The sequence below is a fragment of the Hippopotamus amphibius genome, chromosome 12, assembly GCF_030028045.1.
Source record: "Hippopotamus amphibius kiboko isolate mHipAmp2 chromosome 12, mHipAmp2.hap2, whole genome shotgun sequence".
Taxonomy (NCBI): Eukaryota; Metazoa; Chordata; class Mammalia; order Artiodactyla; family Hippopotamidae; genus Hippopotamus; species Hippopotamus amphibius.
The window spans coordinates 9,480,902-9,508,726 of record NC_080197.1 but is presented as its reverse complement, the minus strand read 5'-3'; the positions used below and the strand labels follow the sequence as shown (position 1 = coordinate 9,508,726).

The following is a 27,825-nucleotide window of genomic DNA, read 5'->3' as shown; positions in this document are numbered from 1 at the left end:
GTTACTTTTCATCTTCTATCTGAATCATCCTGCAATATCTCAGAAGACATTTCAAACAGCAATTAAACCCAACACATGTAGCCCCCCAAAAGGCACACAACTCTGCCAAAGTGATCAATGACAGATCATAAAAAGTGATCAATGACAATCCAATCAAGGTTGTTCACAAGCGTGAAAAAATTTTTTGGTGACTGCATCTTGGCTGGTAGCGATCTCATTGATTCCAAGGTGCACCCCCACTTCAGATGTTATAATGTATCTTTGAACTGATAAAAGTCCACGTTCAGCCACTTCCTATGTGTGGGACCTCAGGCCAGTCAGGTGACCATAGGATATGGCCACAATTGAGTCTTAATAAACGTTAGTCACTACACTTGAACAGAATTGGGCACCAAACGCTCAACAGGAATGATCAAAACTTAGGGAGATCAACTGCCTCTGTTTGCCTTGGACACAGGACCTTCAGTGCTAAAACCAGGATAGCTTGTCATGCTACCATGACTTCCCAACTTTCTGCTCTACCACTTTTTGAATAAAAATAGGTTGGAAGGCGCTGGGGTGGGGAGGGGTTGTGACAGCGGCCAGGCAGGGCTTCGTCTCCTGTGTACCACTGTAAGCCTTAGCATCCCTTTTGTGGCGAGTCACAGCAAAGGGGAAACACAGGAGTATTCTGGATAGTACCCTCTTCTCAGATATAGGGTTTGCAAACATTGTCTCCCATCCCGTAGGTTGCCTTTACATTCTGCTGGTTGTTTCCTTAGATGCACAGAAGTTTGATGTGGTCCCATGTGTCTATTTCTGCCTTTGTTGCCTGTGCTTCTGGTGTCTTGGGGAGGTGGCAGGAAGCACAGAGAGTCAGGCAGCCAACTTCAGGGATCGTTTGGGGGGGGTCCCTTGTGTGTCTTCAGATTTGGCATAAATAGTGGCAGTGGCCTTGGGGAATCTGAGTGCCCAGCAGAAGTGAAGGTAGCGGGACAACCCCAAGCACCCAGATCTGCTGAGGGGGGATGCGACCTCTCCCCAGGGAAGAATGTCTCAAGCTCCTCTTTTTGTTACCAAGTCCAAGCTTGCTCTGCTTGCTGCATGACAGGCCAATGAATCGGAGATGAGGTGTTCAGGCAAGGAATACAATCTTATTTGGAAAGCCGGCAGGCCAAGAAGATGGCAGACTAGTGTTTCTGAAAAACCACCTTATCAGGGTCTGGATGCCAGTTTCTTTTATAGAATCAGAGAGGGAGAGGTGGTGAGGAAGTAAAATAAAAAGGCAGAAGAGAGAGGGAGAGACCGTGGGGAAGTAAAGCGAAAGGGCATCAGTCTTGCAAAACATCTCCCGGAATGACCAGCCTCAGTGAGGGGATGTTAATTTCGTCTTTTCTGCAGCCATTCACAGGTGGGCAGGGTAGATTGTCTGCCTGTGAGCTGAACAGAGGCACTTTAACATTCAGACAGGAGAGCAGGGTTCCCTGAGGCAGGCCATCATGTATGATTATAATGACAAAAGCAGCAAAAAGCAAAGGTTAAAGTCAAAGGAACAGATTGAACATGGAGTCTGATTTAACTCGGAATTCCCTGTTACATTTCCACTAAGGTCGTCTGTAGCAATGACCACCGCTTTCTGGTGGGAGGGTGAGGGTCTCATTTCTAACTTTTCCCAAGAGCTCAAGGCCTCAACTCCCCGTTGGGCATGGCTCTTTTAATCAAGTCCAGTGTTTAGTGAGATCCACCCTCCCACCCCTCCCCCAACACCCCTCCCCCAACACCCCTCAGCAGCTCACAGCCTCACACCTGCCTTTCGTTTTGTTTTTGCCTCCCAGGCTCTCCCTGGCTTGCCCATGTGCCCAGGTGCACATCTGAAACATGAGGTTTGTTATACAAACCTCCTGGTTTGTAGCAGGAGCACCTTGGGTGTTCAGTTATTCACTCGTGATGTTGCTTGAAAACTAAGATTGTCACATGAATTTCACAGGGAACCAAAATCTCTCCTGAGGTTAGGACCCACTGGTGTCTTAGACCCGATGGGCTCACATGGGCCAACCGTAGCTCCTCCCACAGAACTGTTCTTCAAATATCCGAAGACTTCCCGTCTCCCAAGCCACTTTGCTTCTCCCTTCTCTTCTTCAACTTAAAAACTCCATTTTTTAATCCTTTTCTCTTTTTTAAGATTAAAAATGTATTTTTTTTCAAAACAGAAGTAAACACCAATTGTAGAAAATCTAGGGAGTACAGAAAAGTGTAGAGAAGAAAAAACTGCCCAATACTGTCCCCACGTGGCAATCAGTGGTACGTGATCAATTTTGAGAACCACTGGACCAGGAAAAAGACAAGAAAGGATGGAAATCTTTCAGTGGCAATGGCAGGGCAAGAATAAAGATACAGACGTAGAGAAAGGACTTGAGGACATGGTAGGTGGGGAAGGGGAAGCTGGGATGAAGTGAAAGAGTAGCACTGACATATATACACTACGAAATATAAAATGGATGGCTAGTGGGAAGCTGCTGCATAACACAGGGAGATCAACTCCATGCTTGGTGATGACCTAGAGGAGTGGGATAGGGAGGATGGGAGGGAGGCTCAAGAGGGAGGGGATATGGGGATATATATACATATAGCTGATTCACTCTGTTGTACAGCAGGAACTAACACAACATTGTAAAGCAATTATACTCCAATAAAGATCTGAAAAAAAAAATTAATTGATCACGTACCAAAGATTCTGATGCCAAGATCTAGGCATAGTCTGGGTATATTTTTAGCTGTATTTTTAACAAGTTTTCCAGGTAATTCTTCTGTATTCTAGCTGTAAGAACTCCCGCTCTAGACTATTCTAACAGGGTAGTGGCAGGGGTGTGGCTGTCCAGAGGGCCTTGGGATTGGATTCCACTGTTAAGCCCCTTCTCCTTGTCCCTTGCCGGCCTGGCTTCCTCCAAGACAGTGGAACTGGGCATCTTAGCCAGTGGGATTTAGAGTTTCTGGAGAAGCGTTTCCTCTCTGATAAAGAGAACCATCCCCCACCCCGCCCCCCTTCTCCATCGATGGGCAGGGCTGAGTGAAGACTTGAGGCTGCAAGCAGCAGCAGCCACCTTGTGGTCATGAGGAGAGCTACCGCCAAGGACAGCAAGAAGATGCAAAGACGCTGGGTCTGCCCTGCCCGTTCTGGTGCTGAGATAAGCAATGCCTTACAGTCCAGCCCTCTTGTAGTTCGGTGTTGTTAAGAGCAACCAGAAGCATCTGAGCTGACCCAAGCCCTCACTGGCTGCTCCGATTCCCAGGACCCCGCTCAGACCCACCCAATGGTATCCTTAAGGGAGGGGGCTGGGCGTCTGCATTTTTTACCGAAGCTCCAAGTGATTCTTTTGAGAAACACTGCAATGAGGACTTTATTAAGGGGTGATGCAGTGAGGTCAAGTGTACAGATTCCTCAGGCAGGTAGCCTGGCTTTGAGGCCCAGGTCTGCCCTTTTCTGGCTCTGTCACCTTGGTCAAGTTATTTAGCTCCTCTGTGCGTTAGTGCATTATGGGTAAAATGGAGATAATTCTTAGTACCTAACTTACGTTGTGAACATTTAATTTTTTTTTATAAATTTATTTATTTATTTTATTGGCTGTGTTGGATCTTCATTGCTGCACACGGGCTTTCTCTAGTTGATGTGAGCGGCGGCTACTCTTCATTGTGGTGCACGGGTTACTCATTCCAGTGGCTTCTCTTGTTGCGGAGCACGGGCTCTAGGCATGTGGGCTTCAATAGTTGCAGCATATGGGCTCAACAGTTGTGGCTCACGGGCTCTAGAGCGCAGGCTCAATAGCTGTGGCGCAGAGGCTTAGCTGCTCTTTGGCATGTGGGATCTTCCTGGAGCAGGGCTCGAACCTGTGTCCCCTGCACTGGCAGGCGGATTCTTAACCACTGCGCCACCTAGGAAGTCCGTGAACATCTAATTTTTAAAATTAAATGTTAAATTTAACTTCATAACAATTTAAGTTGTGAAAAACTACTTCATGTAGAGTACTTAAAAAGCACATGGCACATAATGAGTAGTACATGAGAATTAGCTATTATTCTTGCCAGATTTCCCGTCAAATCCTTACATCATTTGTCTTACTAAAAACTCCACAACCTTCCGTGGCTCCCCAGCTCCTTCAGAATAAAGGCCAGATCAAAGCAGGCCTGCTACCCCATGCTCCCCGTGTCATCTCCAGCCACTGTTATCAGATCTTGCCATCACAAGCAAGATCAGCTTCTCCACCTCCAGACCACCAGAAGGAAATGCCCCCCCTTCCCACCACCTTCCTCCCAAAGGTGGGTGAGATTTTCAAGGCCTATTATACATTTGATCTCTCTCATCATTTCTTCCCCTGGCTTTCCCCGTTGGGACCAATCTACTCCATGAGCTCTTTGCACAAGGCTGTGCTTGTCATAGATGGCTGGGTTTGCATGTCTTACAACTAAATTCTCCTCCCCTCCCCGACGGGCTTGGAATTCTCCAAGGGAAGCATCTCCATTATCCTGGCTCCAGCACCTGGTGCACGACAGTCCCAGAGCTGTCCTCACTGGGCCCGCACGATGGGGTGGATGCCACGCCATGAATGTCATGCACGTGAACAAATGTCATCCTTACAGCTGCCCTTTCCTGCCTTCACTTGGTAACTGTTTTACTGAGTGCCTAGGACGTGCCAGGCCTGGTGCTGGGCAGCAGGAAAACAAGACTAATTCGTCCCTGCTCCAGGGAGATTTACAGTCTAGTAAACTAGAAATTGAACCACTACTTTGGGGCCCACAGGCCAAACTGAGCCATCAGATTTTTTTTTTTTAAGGCTTTCAAAATCAACTTGGTGGGCTGGGTCTTCCCCAGATCAATTACCTCTGGCCAAAGACCACCAGGGACACACCTGTAGTTGAACAGGTTGATTATTCATTACAGTGAAGGAAATCTCACACCATGGGAGCTGGGAGCCATGGAGGGTCTCAGTAACAGGGTGCTAGAAAGAACTTAGTGTATTAGAGGTTTGGGGCTCATGTTAGATGATTTTGTGGGGATGGTTCAAGGAAGCCTGCATTGGAGGCTGTCAGGAAGTGGGAACAAGTCTGTGATTTGATCTAGGTAATAACTATTACCTAGAAGCAGGGAAGGCTAAAGCTGTAACAGGCAAAGTGGCAGCGTCACTCAGACCAGCGAGGGAGGAGAGGATGTCTGGGATTCTGTGGCTCAGGTGTGATGGCAGAGGGATTTGTTTTCCTCCTGTCCCACCAGTCAGAGTGGCCCTGTCTCATGTAGATGCTGTGAAATTGTTTGTGTTCAACAGGAGAACAGCACGGCCCACAGGGGAGAGTCAGCCCAGCTCCCGGCAACACCAAGGCCCAGCTGACGATGCTTCCTGGCTCTCGGGCTCTTTCCTCCTTCTCTGTTGTTGTCCACAGGCCCACCCGCTCTCCATCACAGTGGATCTGCTGCTGCATTTCCTGCCACTGCCTGATCCCCAGGAGCATCTGAATTCACTTCTCTGGCTAAAGACTGCTTGTTACCAAATAACAAATTAATTGCAGTTGTGATAAGTGCTAGGCGGGGAAGCAGTGAAGAACCTAACCTTAGGGGTGGAGAGGGGGAGGGGAGAAATCATGGCTAGCTTCTAGGTGGAGGTGACTTTTAACCTGGGACCTCAAAAAGTAGAAAATAACCAGAAGAAGTGGGATAGATCATTCTAGGCCCACTGATAAATCAACTGTGAATATTCAATAATATTTGTGGGGGCTTGCCAATGAGCCAGGCCCTGTGCAAAATGTTCCGTGTGCTGTTGCACTTAATTTTCACGGCCCCTGATTTGGTAAGTAATGAGAGCTAACCCTGACAGCTCTAAGTGTCTTCCATGTAGGAGCCCCTGGCAGCCCGGCTGGGACCCTCTGAGGTGAGTACCGTCATCATTCCCATTTTACAGCCGGGGAAACAGAGACACAGAGACCCTAAGTCACCTGCCCAAGGTTACCGGGTTAGTAAGTGATGTAGCTGGGATTTGAACCTAAGCTGTCTGGCTTGGGACCCCAGACTCTTCACTACCAAATTCTGTGGCCTTTTTATTTATTCTTGTCCCCACTTTAAAAATGAGACATGAAGAGCTCTCATAATTTGCATTGGTCACACAGCTCCTAAGGCCCTAAGATTCATACTTGCGGACCTGACTCCAACGCCCCATGATTTTAAGCTGTGAACTTAGAAAATACATGGCAGATGCAATTTTTTTTTTTGCCAGCATCAATATCTAATTTTACTGCTTTTATAGAAAAGTTCTCAAATCAAATGCAAAACAATAGGCAGCTTTCAAATCCAGCAGGCAGAGAATAAATTTTACTTTACATCCAACTATTACTGGGCTGAGAGGAGACATATGAGCTGAGTGGGGAAGGGTTTGGTTTAACCAAGGACCGAAGAGGGAGAAACAGCCCTGGACCACATCTGGGTGCGGGTATCTGGAGGAATCTGCCAGGGTTGGGGGTCAGACTGTGGCCTCAGGCAGTGAGTGACTCTCCAACTGGGTCGAGGCCCAGAATCCCCTGGGAGCTTGTTAAAAATGCAGATGCCTGAGCCTCAGAGATTCGGGTTCAGAGGTGCAGCCTGGGCACCAGTATCTTTAACAAGCTCCCTGGGGATCCTGGTCCACAGGCAGCTCTGGGAACTGCAGCTCATGCAACATGGAGGCTCAAACTTGGTGGGATTTGGACCCAGAAAACCAAACTAAATAGTGTAAAAGAAAGGGAAAAAAAAGCAAGATTCTGCTTGTTTTGTGGCAGAGACGCAGGTGCGGTCAGGGAGAGCAGCTGGGTCAGGCAGAGATGCGGCGTCCTGCAAACCTCACCCTGCCCATCAGTCTCTACATGAATAAAGGCGGTCGTTTAATTGAGCCCAATGACTGTCCCAGGTTCTTTATGAGAATTATTGCAGAGTCCTCACAATAACCCGATGATATTAGGTATCAGGAACCGAATTCTACTACCTAATAGTATTAAGTACCATTATAATCCCTTTCTACAGGTGAGGAGTCCTAAGCAGAGTAAGTGACTTGCCCAGGGTGGAAGACTGGGATAAAGGTCCAGCAGTCCCTCTCTGGAGCTTGGAGCTCCCATCAACTCTGTGCAGCGGGTACCATCGTGAGCTGGGCTCAAAGAGGGCTCCACACCGGGCCTGAGTGTACAGGACAGCTGGCGAAACCGAGGCATGGCCAGAGTGAATGACGGCAGGGCAGTGGAAGTGCTGAGGAGGGTGAACACATCTGAGCAAAGAACTAGAACAGAAGAAGGGGCAGTTGTTTGGTGTGGGGTAAGTTTCACAGATGGATGTGAGATGTGGGCACTCGGGCTTTCACTCCACAAAGAATAAGTGCCTAGAATATGGTGCTGGGGATTCATGGTGAACACGAGGGGCACAGCCCCCGACCCTGTGGTGCTTACGGTTCAGCGATGGGACAGACCTTCAGTGTGTGCTGCAAAGAATCATTTAAGTACGGGGACCTGACCTGCTCCGGGAGAACAGTGTGCGTGCGTGTGTGTTGTCAAAGAGGGGCTCTTTGAGGAGATGCCTTTCAGCCCAGCTCTAACACATGCACAAGCATTAAGTCAGTTCTAGGCAGAGGGAACAACATATGCAAAGGCTTCGAGGCTGGAGGAAATGTGGCTCATTTGGGAAACAGAAAGGACATCATCATGGCTACTTCAGAGGGGAGGGCACTGTCCTGAGATGAAGCCAGATGCTCTGTGTGCTGACTGTCACGAACTTTAAAGTTTTGAGGTTGAGTTGGCGTGAGCCAGGTAAAGGTGGGAAAGGTATTTCAGGCAGAGGGAACAGCATACACAAAGGCTCAGAAGCCAGAAAGATGCAATGGCCACAAATAAAGTGTGGGCCTTGAGGCCTCCTCACACTGGGTCCTTGTGTCCCAGGCTTCACCCCTGGTGTCTGGGGTTACTGGGAGTTTGTTTTTGAGGACAGGGAACCCAACACTAAGTCTTCAGGGAAAAAACCCACAAAGATAAGGAGCAAAGCACTTAAGTCCCAGGACTGTCTTAAACCTGTGGTGGGACCTTGGCCATGTCTCATCCCCACCTGCAGCATCATTTTGTCCAGCTGTACAATGAGAAGGTTGTACCAGGCCCATCTCTAAGGGGGTTTTCAGTTTTAACACTGTCTTCGTGACTTCCTCTGAGATGAGAGTTAAGATAAACTCAGGAGCAAGTGGGAAGACCTCAAGGTAATCGTATTAAAGTTTGTAAGGTGGTCAATTATACTTCAATGCTTAACAAATTCAGCAGAAACATCATTTTGGATGTATTAAGGAAACAGCCACAAAACTTTGCTTATTGCCAAAAAATTCAGATACTATACAATTGATAAGGTAAAAGTTGGTACCCTCACTTCAGACGTTCTCTACACCTCAGCTCCAGACTGACTATTTGTTAAATATTGAGAACAAGCCAGAAACTGCTAGTAGACTCAATCAGGCTCATAGATGTATTTTGTTTGGGCAACAAAATTTTAAAGTTTGGGAAATTTTACATTTTTCAGTTTCTCAGAAAAACCCAAATATCTAACTGATTGGATCCAAAAAACAGCCTTCTCTACCACAGTCCCTACCATTCCCTAACGCCTTATGCACAGTTTACTTCTCTCAGTAACATTACTTGCCTCATTCCTGCTCTAGAAGCTTTCCTTGAATATTATACGTATGCACCTATATGCTTTTTTACCCTTACCTTGAGAATCTATGTCTGTACACAGATCTAGCTCCCTTTTTCAAAGCTAAGTGATATCCCATTATCCAAATTTATTCATCCAACAAATTATTAGATTATTATTCACTATTCATCTCTGGTATTTTTTCTTTTTTTTTTTTTTTTTTTGGCACACGGGCTTAGTTGCTCGGCAGCATGTGGGATCTTCCTGGAGCTGGGATCGAACCCGTGACCTCTGCATTGGCAGGCGGATTCTTAACCACTGCGCCACCTAGGAAGCCCGGTATTTTTTCATCTAATTTCCTCTTGACATATACATACAAAGGTTCCATTTTCTTTATAGTATACTAGTAAGCAAATACCCTTGTACATTTGTGTATCAAGTTTTATAGGATACCCAGAAGTGCACTTACTGGGTAAACCTGTTTCTATAAATTTTAAAATTTGAAAGGTTTTAAATGTAAGATTTAAAGTTTGAAAGATATCACAAAATTGTCCAGCTTATATGAGTTTACATCTCCAGAAAGGAAAGGAAAGCAGTATTTGATTTGCATTTCTTTAATTACTTAAGGCAATGGAGCATCGTTTTATGTTTAGCGCCTCTTGAATGTCATCTGCTGCTCTTTGCTGACTTTTCCAGTTGGTTCTTTTATTGATTTTTAGGAGTTCTTTATTTATGAGGGACATTAGGCCTTAGTGATACATGTGCTGCATTTTTTTTTCCTCAGTTGTCTTTAGACTTTTTTATACATTGTTTTTACTTTGGAAAAATGGTAAAACTTTATTTGCAACCACACAACATGATTCTTTTTCTTTTGGGGGAGGGGTCCTACAAACTGTCTTCTTTGGGAGACACAGTATTAATAAATGTATTTTTTAATTTAAAAATTCAAATGCCTTTAGCTAACAAATACATTCTCCATTTCCCCACTGGCTCCAGCAGTGTGTCTACCAACTATCTCATAAATGGGTTACTTCCTATTTTTAGTTATCTGTCTGGTCCCTTAAGGCAGACTGTAGAGGAATAAATATAGGGGTGTGTGTGTGTGTGTGTCTCTGTGTGTGTGTATAATTTTTACTTTAGAACTTTGATGGTTTCATTGTGCACATTTAAATTTTGGATCCATCTGCAATTTATTTTGGACACAACCAAGAACTAGGACGAACTTTTCTGTTTTCCTGGTTAGCAGCACAGGGAAAGGGAGGCATCAATGCCTGTTTATAGTTTAACACCTTTTTATAAACATTTTTTTGTCCCTTACACAAATAATGCAAATTCAGGAATATAATACATATTCCCACCACCCAAAATAATCACCTTTTCCTTTTTTCCATCTCCTGCAAGTATGTTTTTTTCTTAGTATACAGGTTTTTGTTTTAGAAACCTGGTGTTTGTGTTAGTTTTGTTTCGCACGTGACAACAATTTATAACTGCTACCACTCAATGTTTTAACCTAGCAGTTCTCAAACCTGGCTAGGCAGCTGGCTTCCCAGTGGAGCTTGTTAAAAATAATGAATCAGCAACCCTAGGGGGTGGGCCTTGGGTATCTATATTTTTAACTAGTTCTGTCGAGGCGTTTGGGACATAGCCAGGCCAGCTCTAAGTGACTCCCCCACCCCCCAGCCATACCTGTGATCGTCTGGGTCTCCGAGGTGATGGTTCGCGTAGTGGTCTGAGTCTGGGTGGCAGGCACCGTTTCCTCCGATACAAACTGTACCGTACTGGGTGTTGCCCCGGATGTGCCGGTCAGCTGGCAGCCACTTTGCTTGTGAGCTACAAAGGCATCCAGGTTGTTAAACTGCTGCTTGCAGATGCCGCAGATGTGGATGTCAGGCGTCAGCTCAACCAGCACTGTTGTGCCACCTGGAACTCCATGGGACAAAGGGAAAGTCACAGATTAATTCCAAACAGCTTGAAATTACAACACAAACCAGATTCATGGTAAGAAAAAAGGGCATGGTGGCAGACATGACTAGTTGCTGGTCCAATACCTATTCCACTCCCCTCTTCTTCTTGCAAACAGAGTCCCAGTTCTGTCCCAGCAGCAATATACCCAGACCCAAGTGATGCTCCTGATTATTTGCCTACAGGGGCACTAGTGGTATTTTATGCAAGAAAGTTCTTCAATGTGCAGGGTTATCCTGAACTTCAAAGGACCAGCAGCCATCTCCTAGTCCAATAAAAGGTATTTGTACTTCCCAGTCATTATGAAAATCAATGCCCCTGCTATTCCAACTCCCTCCCCCAACACAAGAACCACTAGTCTATATAATCTTGGTCCATTACATACTTGGGAACCCCTCCAGCACAATGTTGGAGGAGCTTCTGGAAAAAGTGTGGCTTTTGTGATAAAAAGGGAGTTGACATAGTTGGCACTGTCCACCTCTTCTTCTGGCCTTGAATGCAGATGTAATGCCAGGGACTTCTGCAGCTATACTGTAACCATGAGGTAAATGGGAAGCTCTCACAAAAGCTTACTTCATTGATCCCCTGAACCAACCCTACCTTTCCCGTTAAGCCAGTATAGTTCAGTTTCATTATTTGTAACCAAAATTCATTCCTAACTGACAGAGGCATTATTTCACAATAGTTATAATACCAAGAGTTAATACTGTATTAACATTTGCAAAGCACTTACCACAGTCCTGGCACTATATTAGAAAGTGCTATATAAATGTTTGTTAAATAAAGAAATACAATTAATAAGTCTCTAACTAATATGATTACCTTAATTTTTATTTTAAAAATTTTCTTTGCCTTATTGCAAGGAAACGTGTGTTTATAACCGAAAATTTGGAAAAGAAGCAAGGAGGGCGATCACTCACAATCTTTCCACCTATGAGTAACATGAAAATTACAAAATATTTTCTTCCATTTTCAATTAAAAATTGTTTAAGGTCATATTGCATTGTAAATTAATTTTTTCCCACATACTACCGCACAAGCATAGTGCTATATCACTAAAATTTCTTTATAAATGTAATTATTTAATGACAACAAATTATTCCATGTTTTCCAGGCCTCATAATTTCTCAGTAACTGTAAGGTCTGTTTATTATTCCCAATTTTCCCCAAGTCTAAATAGTACGAGAACTACCTTTGTGCGTACATGGTTGGTATCCATGCATCACAATTTTTGAAAATTTATAAAATATTTGCATTATGTCAAATTTCCCCCTTCCAACCAAGATAAGACATCTCTGTGCAGAAATACAATTTGGTTGACTTGGTAAAAAGAGATACTCTGTGCTTAGCATGGTAATGTTTTATAATCCATCTTGCAAACACTGAAATCAGTGGATGGAAGGAATGAACCCTTTTCTTCTCCTCTGGAACACTGCCTTCCTGTAGCTACAGGAGGAAGCTTGGTGCCCAAGCTAAGAGGAAGACAAGGAACCAAGAGATGTAGTGACTGCATCGCTGAAGATTCCTTAATGATCAAATAGGGCTGATGCCCAGGAAGAAATAGGGAGAAGTTTCTGCTTCATAGGATGGTTATGAGCATTAAATGAGATGGTGCTTGTAAAAGGCCAGCACAAGGATCCCCATCCCCCAGCATGTCACCTGGTGGGGTTATTACTGAGGTGCCCTATTTGAATTCGATACTACCCCCTTTGAAAATTTACAATGAGAATTAACTGAGACCCAGTGAAAAACACTGGGTACAGTTTGTGCGCATCACCAATAAAAAAAATTCCTTTATCTTTGCAAAGTTCTCCGAATCTATCCCTGCATCAGAAGAGGAGGGCTGGGGGCTGTTTAAACATGGACAGGTCTGAGTCTCATTTCGGAGATACTGAGTCATAATGGTGGTGGGGTGAAGGGGGGCCGGCGTTTTGGGAAATCTGCGCTTTTCACAAGTTATGCATGGGATACAGTCAAGTTTGGGAGCCAATGCCTTCAAAATTATTAACAGTAACAGCTAGGAAGCTAAGCGCTTACTAGGTGCCAGGGGTTCTCAAACTTGACGTGCATCCGAGTCGCCCAGGGCAAGGCCGCCCTCCTCGCCTCAACCCCTGCCCGGCCACCTGGTGGGTGGGGCGCAGAGAGTTGTTTTTTTTTTTTTTTAAATAACCGCTCGAGCTCCCAGGTGGCTGGTTTGCACTCAGTCCCTGGTCCATACTTTGCGGAACAATGCGCCGGCGAAACCATGGACTTGAAAAAGGCTGTCCTCCTCAAGAAAATTAAAATGAACCCCAAACTCAAAGAAAACGACCACGGTCCCGTTCCCCATTCAGATTCCACCTTTAATGTGTAAAAGGCTTTGCAGGAAACCGGCAAGCCCAGCCGGCCGGACCTCGTGAAGTCCTCCGAGCCCCAGACTTCAAGGATCTGGGGCCACCGAAACAGAAGTTTTCCCATCGGCGTTGCCGCGGTTACCCCAAATCCACCTCCAAACTCCGCCGGGGGCGGGGAGTGCCCCGAGGGGGTGGCGATTGTCTGAACGGCGTGCCCTCCCCCACGGTTCCCTTCCAAGGGCTCTCCAGGGCTGGAGAGCGCCCCCCGCCCTGCGCCGGGTTGGGTGCCCCCACCCCGAGCCCACTCCGGCGCCTCCCGCTCGGCGCGCCCGCCGCGGTCCCCGAGACGCTGGTTCCGGGCCGTCACCCCGATTTCGGGGCCCCGGGCCTGCTAGCTGCGTCGCAGACGTGCTTGGGCCCGGGCCCTGGAGCGCGCACTGGGCCCCGGAGCGCGCACTGCGCCCGGAAAAGCACTTACTTTGCACAGAGCCCGGGAAGCTCTCGCCCTCGCTGCTCGCGTTCATGGCCGCAGGCTGGGAGGTCCCCGGCCGGCCGGGGTGCCAGGGTAGGGGGCGCGGGTCTACATGGTGCAAGGACTTTTCCTTTTATTTTTCCACACCCCCCAGCCTTCCTTCTCCCAACTCTGCGAGGCGGGGAGGACGGATGTAAAGCAAGCTCCACTTCCGCTGCCTAGAGGGCGCTGGCCGGGCCCGCCGCCCCAACCTGGCTTTGCATCAGCGGCTCCCGGGGGAAGCAGCGGGCCAATCCCGATGCCCGGGCCGCGCGGCCCCGCACCCGCGGAATCCCCCGGGATCCGGATGGCGCGCGCGCGTCGCGGCAGGTTGGGCGACCGCGGGCGGCGAGGGATGCGCTCCCTGGGCTGCAGCAGCGGGCGCCGGGATCGCACCCCTGCGGTCTGGGCCGGCGTGTTTGGCCTCGCGCGCTCGGGCGCCTTTGCACCTGCCGCCCTGGGCGTCTGGTCCCCACGGTGGCCGGGCAGCCGTGTCGCCCCTGGGTCGCCCGGGTGGTTTGCAGAGAGGACCGAGTCGGGTTGCAGGTGGGTGGGAGCACGGGGCACCGCGGGCTTGGGAGAAAGCCTGGCTGAGCGTCGGCGCCCGGCAAATCAGCAGAGCGCCGGGCGGGTGCCGTGCCCAGCTAGTGAAATAAAGAGGACCGTGATCACGTGCCTGAGTAGCAACGGGGCTCAGTCGCTGGAGGCCCCCTGCTCCAGGGGTCGGCCAACTTTGTGTGGGCATCACAGTCACCTGGAGAGCCTGTTAGGACCGAGACTGCTGGGCCCACCCCAGAGTTTCTGACTCAGTGGGTCTGGGGTGAGACCCGAGGATGAGCATGTCTAAGTTACAAGGTGAAGTTACTGATATTGGTGGACGCTGCCCGCCCTGATCTGACCGCTCGCCCGACCTCATGTCTCTGCTACTCTCTCCTTGCCTCAGGCGTCAGCCCCAAGCACTCTTCAGCTTCAGGGCTTTAATACTTACCGTTCCCTCTGTATCCACCTGCCACCCTGCTTAACGCCTTCAGGTCTTGATTTCAAATTCCCATTCTAATCCTGCAGTCCCTCCTCTACCACCCAGTGGCTCCCTGTTTCCTTCCGGTTTGCTTTATCTTCTTAGAACTTACCAAATCTAACACTGTATATCTGGAGCATCTCTATCTGTATCTTTCTATCAATCCATCCATCATTCTGTATACTTGTCTATAGAGGTAGATGACAATGTTTTCCCTTGCCCCTTACATTCAATAAACCCCCATGAACATGGGATTGAAAATAAAAATCTCTTTGCCTCACGGATACATCCATCCCCAGTGACTTGGCCTAGTGCCTGGCACATAGTAGGCTCTCAGTAAATAGGGCTTTTATAAAAATGGAATTACCCCGCTGCTTCCATTAAGGGTTTGTTCATTCCTCCAGCAACCATTTACTTATAAGCGTTTGCAATGTGTCAGGCACTGTGCTAGCCCCGAGAGGTACAAGGGTGATCCAAACTCTTTGGTGCCTCTCTAAGAGAACTTGGCTAGTGGCTAGCAATGCAGTCAACACTAAATAGCCAAATCAGCAGTGTAATTTCTTGATAGTGATATGATCTCAGAAGACAGAAAACAAGGGTGTGATAGTGGCTTTGGGAATGGTCAGGGAAGGCCTATCTGAGCAGGTAATATTTGAATGAAGTGGCTGCGTGGAGGGCAATTCCAGCCTGTGGAATCGGCGGGAGCAAGAGCCCTGACGCAGGACTGAGCTAGATGGGAATTGGACATTGCCCACCAGTCCCGCTGCAAGTCTTACCACTCTCCCCCAGCGTTGCCTCAGGTCAGCCACACCTGCCTCCTTGCTACTGCTCGGACACGACCAGGTCTCCCTGCCCCAGGAGCTCTGCATCGGCTCCTCCCTCTGCCTGGATTGCTTTTCCCTGGACTTTGCAGGACTGGCTTCTTTCTGTCATCCAGGGCCAAATAGAATGTCACTTTCTCTGGGAGACCTTTTCTGTCTCTTATCTAAAGCACTTACCCCCCTTGGTACTCTCTCTACACATCACCTTCATTATACCTACTACTAGCCAATATGATCCAGAAAGGCACTGCAGCTTAGGGCAGTATTTACTTTTTAATGCTTGATAAATGTTTTCATATGTGCACACCTAGGTAATCCCCACCTGGATGAAGATACAGAACATCTCCAGCCTCATCCCCTTCCCAGTCAATGCTACCCCAGCTCCCCAAGCCCAGAGAGGTAAGCATCATGCAGAATTCTGTTGCCACAGACTCCTTTTGTTGAGAGCAATATTTTTTTTATATTTGACTAAAGAGAAGAAACACCAAGGGGGCTTGCTAAAGAACAAATTCTAAAGTCCCAACCCAGGCCAACTGCATCCGAATTTCCTAGGGCAAGACCTGGTAATTTGCATATATTTCACAAGTGCCTCAGGTAATTCTTACCATGATACAAGTCTGGGACTTATCAATGGATGGTTAAGTCTGTAGGCCCTGAAGTCAGGCTCTTCCAAGGCAGTGTAAATCCTGGAGCTGCTTCACTGTTAACTAGTTGGGTGACGTTGGGCAGGAGATTCAACTGCTTTGTATCTTGGTTTTCTATAATTTGGAGATAATAGTGGTATCTACTTCAGTAAGTTGTTTTTTCAGAGGAAACCGGTCAATACATATGAAGTGCTTAGAATAGTGCCTGGGCAACATTAGTATATCTGGGCTACGAATCCTAGCTATTATTATTTTTATTTATACTTGGTTGTTATCTGTCTCTCCTCCAGACTGTAAGCTCTGAGAAAGCACGGACCTGGCTTCTTTTACTAACCCTGTATCACGGGAGCCTGGAACAGGGCCCGGCGTGTGGGGCCTCAATACAGTTTTTGCTGTTGAATGAATTCATGTATGTCCATCAGCGCCATTTTAACCATTTGCTACAATGCCCAGCCAGACTTTCTCTACTGCAGACATGGATCACTGCAGTGGTATTTTTCTGGTCTTAAAATGTCCTTTTTTCATTTCTTGTTGTTTGCTTTCTGTACTTGTTTTTCTTATTATGAGTATTACAAGTTCTTGGTTAGTAATTTAGAAAAAATACAGAATAATATAAGGAAGAAAATAAAACTCATTTGTAATTCACTACCCAGAAATAACATTTTGGTTGATGAATATACCTAAAGTCTTTTTTTCTTTTCTTTTTGTACGAGGGTGAGTCAAAAATGATCCACACTCCGGTTATATTAAAACTTCTATAAATTCTACAGCCAGAGTGCGGATCATTTTTGACTCACCCTCATATATGTATGTATGTGTCTGTATACATATGCAAAGGTAAACACAGAAGTTGTACTTTTATAGATTTTATAAAAATGTGATTATAACTTACCTGCTGTTTTTAAAATCTCCTTTCTGGGGTACTATTATGATCATTGTTTATAAAAATTACACAGTACATGGCTACCTGAGACCCCACTCACCAGAGATAACCAGTATTTACATCTTTATGTACTATATATCATTCTAGATGTTTTCCTATAGGAGTATAATAGAATGAACCATATGAACTGCAGATGTGTGTCTATTTTATACTTAAGAATGGTAATTTCATAGCTCAAATCACTATGTATTCACCGTACTAATATTACACTTCTGGTAGAGATTTTGTTTGTGTACCCAGCATTGGTTCTCTCAAATTTTCTTAGTAATAGAATTTCTGATTTGCAGCTGAGCACATGGCCTCCTTGAAAAGGACTTTCCCCAGCCTCCTATATAGCTAGGCACGGCTCTATGACTCAATTCTGGTAATGTAAATGAAATGTTGTCATGTAACTTCTGGGAAGTCTCCTAAGAATAACAGTTTACATATGCCATTTGCCCCTTCTAATTTTCACTTCCTCCTTTCCTTGCTTGGAATGAGAACGTGATGGCTGGAGCTCTGGCTACCATTTTGGATTATGAGAATGAAGCTAATGCTAGGAATGGGGGAATGGTCAGTTGGAAGTAGCCTATGTTCCTAACTTTTTGTGGAGCTGTCAACTGTACTGCCTACTTCTGGGCTTCATTTACATGAGAAATACACTTTTATCTTGTTTCAGTTACTGTTATTTGTGTGTGGGGGGGCAGGGATGGTGTTTCACATGCAGCTGAATCAAATCAATCTAACACACCACTATGCATATTGTTTCATAATTGACTTTGATTTTGAAGAGTTTTCACAATTTGGTCGGTGCGTTAGACTCACCTGGAAAGTTGTTAAATATACAGGTGCCGCAACTCCATTCTGCAGTCTCTGCATCAGGACTGGTGTGCAGCCTGGGCATCTGTTAATTTGACAAGCTCCCTGGTTGATTCCGAGGTACTCGGTGTTCGCAAAACCTCTTTGCCCCACTGTTACTTTTAATGGTTGCGTTACATTTCATTATAGTGCTGCATCCTAATTTATTTGATGTGATACTGGATGTTGTTCATGATTTTTTTAAAGATAGCATAAGTAATATACTGTGGTAGCTTTTTTATTGGCCCATGTGAATACATTCTCTCTCTATGCCACCTGTCCTGAATACAGGGGCTAGGAGAGCTTGTTTCAACACCATTTTGATGGGCTTTTTCTTCCTTTTCCTTTTCAGCTCATTTTCAGCTTGAACAACCCAGGTTAACTGCGTGGGTCTGTTTCTACATGAATTTTTTTTTATTATAAATATTATGGTACCACAAGATCCCTGGTTGGTTGTAAGGAGGAACTGTGTATATGGAGGGCCAACGGTAAAGTGATAGGTGGGTTTTTCGCTGTGCCAGGTGCCTCTAACTGCTGCATTGTTCAAGGGTTAATTGTACAGCTTTTTCCCAGATGAATTTCTCGGTAAGAATCACATTTCTTGAAAAGTTAACAGCCTTTGGTTGACTAGAATGCTCATGGTTTCTTCTGTTCTTAAGTTTTTGACCACTTCTCATTTAACAGATAAAATATGGCAGACTTACTGTGGGTACAGACATATTGGTAATCCTATTCCATGTTCTAAATCTAGAATCTAAAATAAATTGGAATCTAGTGCCGAAGCTTAGAAGATGATAGAATTCTCATTAAGAATAGGATTTACAGGACTTTCCTGGTGGTGCAGTGGTTAAGAACCTGCCTGCCAATGCAGGGCACATGGGTTCAAGCCCTGGCCTGGGAAGATCCCACATGCCTTAGAACAACTAAGCCCACGAGCCACAACTACTGAGCCCAAGTGCCACAATTATTGAAGCCCATGTGCCTAAAGCCCATGCTCTGCAACAAGAGAAGCCACTGCGATGAGAAGCCCATGCACCACAACGAAGAGTAGGCCCCACCCGTCGCAACTAGAGAAAAGCCCACGCACAGCAACAAAGACCCAACACAGCCAATAAATAAGTAAGTAAATAAATAAATAAATAAATAAATTTATCAAAAAAAAAAAAAAAAAAGAATAGGATTTACAGCTTAAAAAAAAATAAAAGAGAAAGTTCCCAGCAAATCTGAGCTTGAATTATCACATAGTAGTACTTGGCTAGGTCTAAGAAGCTGCTCGTTTGGACGAAGCCTGACTTCTCCAGTTTATCCCAATCTCCACTCCTCCCTATTTCTTCTTGATATCAAGACTGAGTATCAGTTCCCCTAGATCATTGCCCTTGTGCTGCATGTATTTGAATTTATCCAAAATTTCCAACATGTTTCTGATAGAAAAAGGGATTTACCCTCCCTATGGTTTAAATATTCCTTCTGACTAAAAATCTCTACCAAGGAATTACTTACATTACCTGTGCTATGTCATTTAATCCTCAGAACAACTCAGAGGTAGACACTATCATACTAGTTTATAGATGTAGAAACTGAGACTCATGAAGGTTAAATAAATTTCTCCAGTCAAAAGGCCAATAAAGGACCAGCTCAGTTAAGAATGCTTGAGGGCAAGTAACAGAAACTGTAGAATAGAGATTTGCATATGTTTCAAAGTCAATCAGTTTGAATTATATCCTTCATTAAATGATTCCTGGCAGGAGATTTCCATATACTTTCTTCAATTATTAAGAAAATACACAATATTTTTTTATCCTGATAATATTAATCATAACAAGAATCGTGAGGCCATAGTCACTGGATTAATTGTCATAAGTTTTGTGAGCAAAAATATCCTTCTCTTAACAAAATAGTTTATAATTTCAAGTGATCAAAATTTTTTTCAACAGTAAGCATTTTAACAAATTTAGTTTCCTATAGCAACCATGCACAATTCACTAAAATTTAAGTTCTCAGGGCAGACACTTTTGTTTATTTTCTTCCTTGTTGCACACTAGCATCTATAACAGTGCCCGGTATCTAAAAAGGGATGGATGGATGGATGGATGGATGGATGGATGGATGGATGGATGGCAGGCATCATGGTTACTTTGGAAGAAAACTATTAAAGCAAACCTTTGACTATTACAGAAAAGCATTTTTACCTTTTCAGGAAACATACAGATGAAAGTGTTACAGAATCTAGACAAATTACAGATTCCATTTAAGTTGTATGGTAACTAGTATGTAAATGTTTTTTAGCTTCCCTTATTTTTCTAGACAAAGGCTAACAAGAATGGCTAACCCAGGGCTTTGCATTTTTCAAAAGCACTGTGTCAGCAACTTTTCCACTCAGTTTCTCAAAAGTACTACAGAAAATTCTGGCTTAAAGTTTCACCTGTAAATTTAACTAAGGCTGGTAAGCTGGCCCTGAGTATGTTGCCCTCTGATCCGTTCCTTGCCTCCCCTGTTCAGCTTTGCATGTCAGGGGAGCTGACCCCTGTCTATATTTTTCAGGCTTTTGAGGGCTTCTAGCTTCCAGTGGGAGAAATCAGAGTATTTCTCCCTGCCTCTTCCTATCTGGGTGGCAGTGGCTGTGTGTCTGCTATGGCCCCAGATCCCAGACGGGCCCACAGTGGCCTCAGCTTCTGGCATTGACTCCGGTTCCTGGTCTCTGAAAACATTTCCTCCTTCCTTGGTTCCCAGCCTCCTCCCTGGGGAGCCCGGAGTCGTGACTTCCAGCCTTTACTAATCTCTGGTTGCCTAACTATTCCCATTTGGCCTTTCAGCTCTTTCATCACCTGTGTATCAATTCCTGGTGTCAACTTTACTTAAATCCTCAGAGTTGCTTTCTTTTTCTGGTTGGGATCTGGTTTAAGGTTTGGATTAAGTTTTGTGGGGCTTATAATTTTCTTCTTGCTTTTCTGGACACGGCAGGTGATTCTTAACTGGAGAGTGCCTTAGAGTTTCCAAGGGAACTTGCTGAGAACATGCATGCTTGGGCACCACCCAGATGCACTGCAATAGAATCTCGGGGCATGGGGTCCAGGCACGTAGCATGGAGACACGCCATGGGTGACACTAGTGAGCCCCTCCTGACTTTCTCACTGAAACCCGATCAAAAATCTTGGAAGCAGACCGGGGGAAATTTTTTGTATTCCAAAACTGATTCACTAACAATATTTAACAACTGCCTGCAATCCTTATATAAACATAAAAGTCAACGAAGAAACACTTGAAAGTTAAAATAAGTGCTAAAACCTTCTGTAATAGGATATAATCAAGACTCAACCTGTTGGGTATTAAGTGGTGATTATACAACCAATTATTTTGGTGAGAGCTGGCTCTGAGTCTTGCTGGCATCTAACTGAGGGTGGCACACCTGTGTTTTAATAGTATATTCACTTAGATAATTTCATAAGAGCAAGCATACACATGCCTGATTTTTTTCACTCTTTTTTATAGTTAATATCTTAACATGAAAATACTCAAAAAGTATAAAAAGGGTGCCCCTTCAACCTCTCACAGCCCCCCAGTTTCCTTTCCAGGAAATAGCCACTATTATCAGTTTCTGGGGTGTTCCTCAGAAAGGTATATGTATATCTGTTTCTTTTCCTTCCAAATGATAGTATGATGCAAAACAACACTCTACACCCTGCTTTTTTTGCATAACAATGTGTTTTGGAAAATATTGCTTATAAGTGAATCTATATTTGCCTTATTGCTTTAGGAAGAGTTCAGTTTTCCATTGTGTGTATACACATACTAAAATGTACTTAACCCCTGTTAATGAACATGTAGTTTGTTTCTGGTTTTGTGTTACCACAGACAAAGCTGTGATGAATATCTGTATCTATATCTGTATCTATGCCTGTGCAGGAGAGCATTTATCTGTAGGATACATTCCTAAAATAGAATTGCTAGGTCAATGGGTATGTGCATTCAAAGTTTTGATGCTTTCCAATAGCACTTAGAACTCCTATCAATAACTTTTTAGGGCATCTCTTTCCTACATCCTGACTCACACAGTGTTATCAACTTTCTGATCTTTGTCAACCTGGTGGGTAAAAAAATGCTGTGTTGTAGGTTTAATTAGCATTTCTCTAAGTATGATATACTTCTGAATTCAAGCAAACGAAAGCAAACACGTAACATCTATCTCTAACAAAACAGAATAGTGTAGTTACAATCTGTGTAATTATGAATTCAGAAGAGGTTTAAATACCACACATAGATGGCAAAGGAGACACTTTGTTCCAGAGTTTGAATGTCAAAGAGCCAATCTGACAGTGCATGTGAACTTGCAGGGTGCCCAATGTGTTAAAGGTTAGCATGTAATACTTTGGCTTGTGTGTTTTCAAATGGTTTTACTGTGTTAAAGATAAAATTCAAATCAGGTATTTGCTGAGCTGTTGAAACACCCTCAGTAATGCTATGGTTTGAAAACCACTGATCTAATCCTCATTTTACAGAAGGGGGAACTGAGGCCCTTCTCTTGTGGAAATCCAAAGCTATTGGTGGAAATTTGAAAAAAAAATTTTTTTAGCTTTTTGAATACCTTTTGAATACCTTTTTATTGTGGAATAGTTTAAGACTCGTAAGAAGTTGCAGAAACAGCAGAGAGTTCTCACATTACCTTCCCCAAGTGATAAGAGCATATTTTTTTTGAGTTGCCAAAAAAATCTTGAAATGTTCATTAGTTTTAAATGCTTTTTACCCATCCAAGTTCATAGCCAATTCAGAAGGCATTCATGTCACAATTATTGATAATCCAGATTTTCATTAAAATGTTCCAGGAAGTATTTTGCTAATGAAATCACACTTGTTAACAGAATCAATAGTCCCCAAAATACAAAGGCTCAAAGTCATAGAAACTAATTTCTCACTCTCCACAGCCTAAGAAGGGGGTCTCCTTGAAGGAGATGTAGATGCTCTAGAGTAGGGGGTGGGGCGATTTTTGATGGACAGATAGATGTCAGCCACAGAAAGTGTTCTCTACTTTTGCTCAGATCACCCAGGAGATCTGTGGATCTAGTTTTTAATTCAGCCTACTATTATTTAAATAACTCTATTGGACTTTTTTGTTTGGTCTTCCTAGTATCCCTTTCTTACTTCTGATAACCGGACTACTTCTTTCCATGACTTCCTTTGAGAATGGTTCCTGCATAATGTTAATCACAGCCCCCAGCCCAAAGGTCACAAAGATGGTCATGTGACCCAGACCAAGCCAGCATCTCCTACCCTACTGAATTATCTGAAGCTCCTCTAAGCTTCTGTACCACACACATTCTGTTCTGCTTCCCACCTGAAATTCTGTTTCTCACTTGATCTACCAGGATCATGTCTCCTCCTTTAATCTGAGCTCAAGGTCCTCTTCTATGGAACCTCTTTTAGGTTCTCCTAGGTCAATTTAGGAGCCTCTCCCTAGATCCCTCTGTGTGGCCCTATTTCTAGCACCACAGGTTGACTTGTTGGCCTGGTTCAGTTAGGGTGCCTTTGGCTGCCAACATCTTACATAGAGTTTTTCTCCGCTATGCCTTACGGTACAGATAACTTCAGTCCTCTCAATAGACGGACAGGCATAGGTTTACTGGAGCTCTTGGACTGGTTACATTGGTCAGGAGACAAGCTTTTATCTGGGGCTGTGCTCAGCCTCAGTCTAAGCTGTACAAGAAAATACTCATTTTCTTTCACTAGTGATTAGTCTACCAGTGGAGGTGTGTGATATTGTGATTTATAATGGAAATATGTGTTTGGTTTTCCACCTTTCTTGGCATGGAGTTCCTAAAGCCCCTTGGAATTTCCTAAGAGATGAGAGCCGATGAAAGTATCCTTTGTTATGTTAATGAGGTGACTTTTGGAAAGCACCTAAGTAACCTAAGGATGGGGACTTGTTGCCAGGGGAACCAACCCCGTGATTAGAGGGTTGGAACTTTCAGTCTCACCTCCCCCTTCTCCCTCCACTTCCAGGGAGGGGAGAGGGGCTGGAGACTGAGTTTAATCACCAATGGCCGATGATTTAATCAACTCTGCCTGTGTAACGGAGCCTCCATGAAAACCCAAAAGGACAGGCTTCAGAGAGCATCTGGGTTGGTGAACATTTGGCCATTCAGGAAGAGCACGGACGCTCTGGGCCCCTTCCCACATGTTGCCCTGTGCGTCTTTTCCATATGGCTGTCCCTGAGTTGTGTCCTTTTATAATAAACTGGTAACAACAAAGTAAAATGTTTCTTTGAGTTCTGTGAGTCACTCTAGCAAATTAATTGAACTCAAGGAGGGGGTCTTGGGAAGCTCTGATCTATAGCTATTGTCAGAAGCACAGGTGACAACATGGACTTCTGATTGGCTTCTGAAGCAGAGTGGGATGCAGTCTTGCAGTTCTGAGCCCTTAACCTGTGGGATCTAACACAGGTAGATAGTGTTAGAATTGAGTAGGACACCCGGCTGGTGTTGGAGAATTGCTTGGTGTTGAAACACACACACACACACACACACACACACACAGACATACACACACAGACACACGCACACACATGTTGAAACACGTGACCAAGTTCTGCTCAGTGAGATGTAATCTCCTGGAACCTTCTGGGGTGAGAAGGATTTTTCATCCTGAAAAGAAAGAGGCATGTGAGAAGAAAGCCCTTTCCTCCCTTATTCTCAACTTTATCCTCTTCGTTCTGGGCATTGCATGGGTGGACCTGGGTTCCAAAGCTGCAGCAGCCATCTTGCGGACACCAGGTGGCAGGCTTGGGGGTTGAAGCCGGGATGCTGAGGCAGGTGGAGAGCAAAAATACAAAGAACCTGGGTTCTTGCTGATATTACTGAGCCATCGAACCTACTCTGAGACTGCCTACCTCCCAACTTTTCATTAATTGTAATAGTAGATGTCCTTGTGATTTCAGCCAGTTCTCTCAACTTTCTCCACATCAGGGTACATGATCAAAAATGACAATAATTTAATTATTATCACACTGGGGTAAAATGACAGAAATTTTGAGGCATTGATATGGAGTCTGGAAAGAGAATATTCATCCTATTTCTTTATGCTATTTCCTTAAAAGAGAAAAAAATTAGAAAGTTTTAGAAAGTAATTAAATATGATTTCACAAAATCTCGTTACAAAATATCAGATTTTTACATGAGAAACTTGAGTTTGCAACCATAGACATAACGTTTGTGTATCAGATTTTATGCTTAAAGTGGCTGCATGCAATTCCTCTTCGGGTCTTTTTAATGATGATCCTGTTACATATATGATAGGTACCATCAATGAAAAGCTTTGATAGCACAAAGAGGCTATACAAAAACATACAACTGTTTTTATAACAACTTTTCAGAAAATACTAACATTTTATTTAAAGGCTCTAACAGCAAGCATCTCCCTTCTTGTCACTGGTAAATATTGGAATTTCTTGTGATAGTGCAAATGGCTTTTAAGTCCATCCAGACTTCCAGGTGATATGTCGTATATTTTACAATAATGATGAACTACCACCGGCAGAACACAGAGGTATGGTTCAAGCAATCCCCTGCAGGTAGCCTGCATCCGCTAATGAGCATAGCTGAAGATGCAGTGAAGTAACCAAGTTGTATAAAGGCAGAGATCAGGACTACTATGTACCTGGAAATGGACCGACCAGGAGTTCTGGCCGGACCCCCGACCAGCCCCATGTTGGTCGGCTTGGGCACCGTGTTCCTTGGACATCTGGAATACAAGCTCCTCCAGCAGCTCCAGGGAGCCTTGACCACTGTTGGTAGCATCGGGCTCTGCAGCTAACGTGGACGTCCAGCTGGTGGAACACATTCCTAGTCACACTCAGCACAACCTGCACCATCCAGGCTGCTCAGTGGAGGGCCAAAATGAAGACATGGCTCTTCCTGGTGTGAAGGGTCGATAGCTTTGGTATTTGTCAGTTTTCTTTTGGTTGTTCATGAGAAAAATCCAAATTTGAACTGGCTTTAAACAAAGAAGGGAATTAATGACTTCCATTTCAAGGATGGTATCATCAGGAATGGCTCTCTCTCTCCTTCTCTCTCTCTCTCTCTCTCTGGCCTGATTTAGAAAAAAAAAATTTCATTAAGTTAAATTTTTAAGTTTAGTTTTAACTTTTATCTATGTTATAAAGGCACATAGTTTAAAGAAGTAAATAATTCTACAAGGCTTGTTATGAACGAGAGTGATCTCCCCACCTCTATTTCCCAGGCCCCAAAGGAATTACAGTGCAATTATATTCAGAAAAATATTCAGTGTTTGCATTATGTAAACTGGTCATAGTTGCACCATAGGATATTCTGATTACTTTTCCTGTTCTGCAAAACTTTTTGTTTTCATTAGTTAAATTGTTTTCCTTTTCTGCTTATCTGCTTACTTTTCCGTGTATTAATTCATCTGAATTAGACACCATCAGTTGTGTAAATCTCTTCTCAGTGTATTCAAACACTTTTCAACTTCTGTCGATTTCATCTCCTGAAGAAGATTCTTCAATGTGGATTCCAGCAGCTGAGGAGCTATTGTTGTAAGATGCTGTCTTCACCATCATCCTGGGGACTTCTTATGTTTCTTCCTTATGGCAGATCCCCTGGTTTTACAGATCTCATGTCTCCACTTCTTGGCTTATTCACCACCCTCCACTTTTTTCTTTTTTTGGGGGGTAGTAGATTCCCGTGACAAAGTATAAGGGAGGTACATTTTAAGATCTATGTGTCCTCATACTTTACTGATTTGAGTTTAAAATTCTAGGCTAGGGACTTCCCTGGTGGTCCAGTGGTTGACTGCGCTTCCACTGCGTGGGGCACAGGTTTCATCCCTGGTCGGGGAACTAAGATCCCACATGCCACACGGTATGGCCAAATAAATAAATAAAATTCTAGGCTAGGTAGACTATTACTCAGCAGTGAAAAGGAACAAACAGTAGATATGCATAAAAACTTCAGTGAATCCCAAAGACATTAGGTTGAGTGAGGGAAGCCAGTATCAAAAGGTTCTGTACTATAGGATTCCATTTATATGACATTCTCTAAAAGACAAAATGATAGCAATGGAGAACAGATCAATGATTGCCAGGGCTTAAGGGTGAGGGGAAGCTTTGAGTATAAATGGGCAACACCAGAGAATATACATGTGTTAAAATTCATACAACTGTACACTGAAGGGAAAACGTCACATCTGTATTATAAAACAAAAACAAAAGAAACATTCTAGTTTATAATTCTAATTGATTCTTTTTTTTAGACAAAATTATTCTCTTTATTTCTAGATAAGCAAAAACACATCTGACACCATGCATTCACATGCCTCTGTCTTTACACACAGTCTTTTACATTCCTTCAAAATCAGTAACGAAAGACATTGTTAAGAGTTAAAGGTTGAATGAGAGGGAAATTCTGAGGGTATTCTAACTGATTCTCGTTGTTCGAGGTAGTTGTGTCCTAAGGTCACCATGACCACCAAATTAGCAAATACGGAACCACTGCTTCTAGGGGAAATATAGAGTTGGGTTCTTTTGAGCCCCTGGTCATGACAGTTTCATCAACACATCAATACATAACCTTATTTTATATGTGTTTCTGTTGAAAGACAGCTTATTTAATATATAGTTTTTATTCATTAGCATTGAACTCTCTGCCAACAGAGCTATTACTTATGCCTAAGCAAAGCTTACCTACCACACGGATGTTCTCCCCAATGTGCATGGCAGCCTTCTTGCACTTAAAGCACCAGATAGCAATTCAGCTCTAAGCTTGGGGGCTGTTTCATTTTTTTTTATTTTTTATTTTTGGGGGGGCTGTTTTAAACAGTTTGAAATCACTAATGAAAATCACACACAAAAATGTGGCCCTAAACAGACTGAAGAGGACACTTGCTCAGGTATGAGATCTGAAACAAGAAGGTAGAGCATTGCCTTGACTGGCCTCAGCTGGAAGTGTATGCTTCATGTGACTCAATTTATTTTTATTTTTATTTATTTTTATTTTTGGCTGTGTTGGGTCTTCGTTGTTGCATGCAGGCTTTCTCTAGTTGCAGCGAGTGGGGGCTGCTCTTCGTTGCAGTGTGCAGGCTTCTCATTGCTATGGCT

At 44.2% G+C, this 27,825-nt stretch overlaps 1 protein-coding gene across 3 annotated transcripts in view; it reads right to left on the bottom strand.

The window, feature by feature from the left end:
* Positions 1–13,629, bottom strand: part of ZFP64 (ZFP64 zinc finger protein) — a 77,046-nt gene extending 63,417 nt beyond the window's left edge. The window contains exons 1-2 of one of the 3 annotated variants that reach the window (XM_057702436.1): positions 13,427–13,629; positions 10,340–10,579 (exon numbers count right to left, since the gene is read on the bottom strand). In XM_057702436.1, coding sequence (XP_057558419.1) covers positions 10,340–10,579; positions 13,427–13,472 — 286 coding nt within the window. In that variant the 5' untranslated portion in view covers positions 13,473–13,629. The remainder of the gene's footprint in view (positions 1–10,339; positions 10,580–13,426) is intronic. The other 2 variants (XM_057702435.1, XM_057702434.1) reach the window with 2 other exon arrangements.
* Between the last annotated feature and the right edge of the window lie 14,196 nt (positions 13,630–27,825).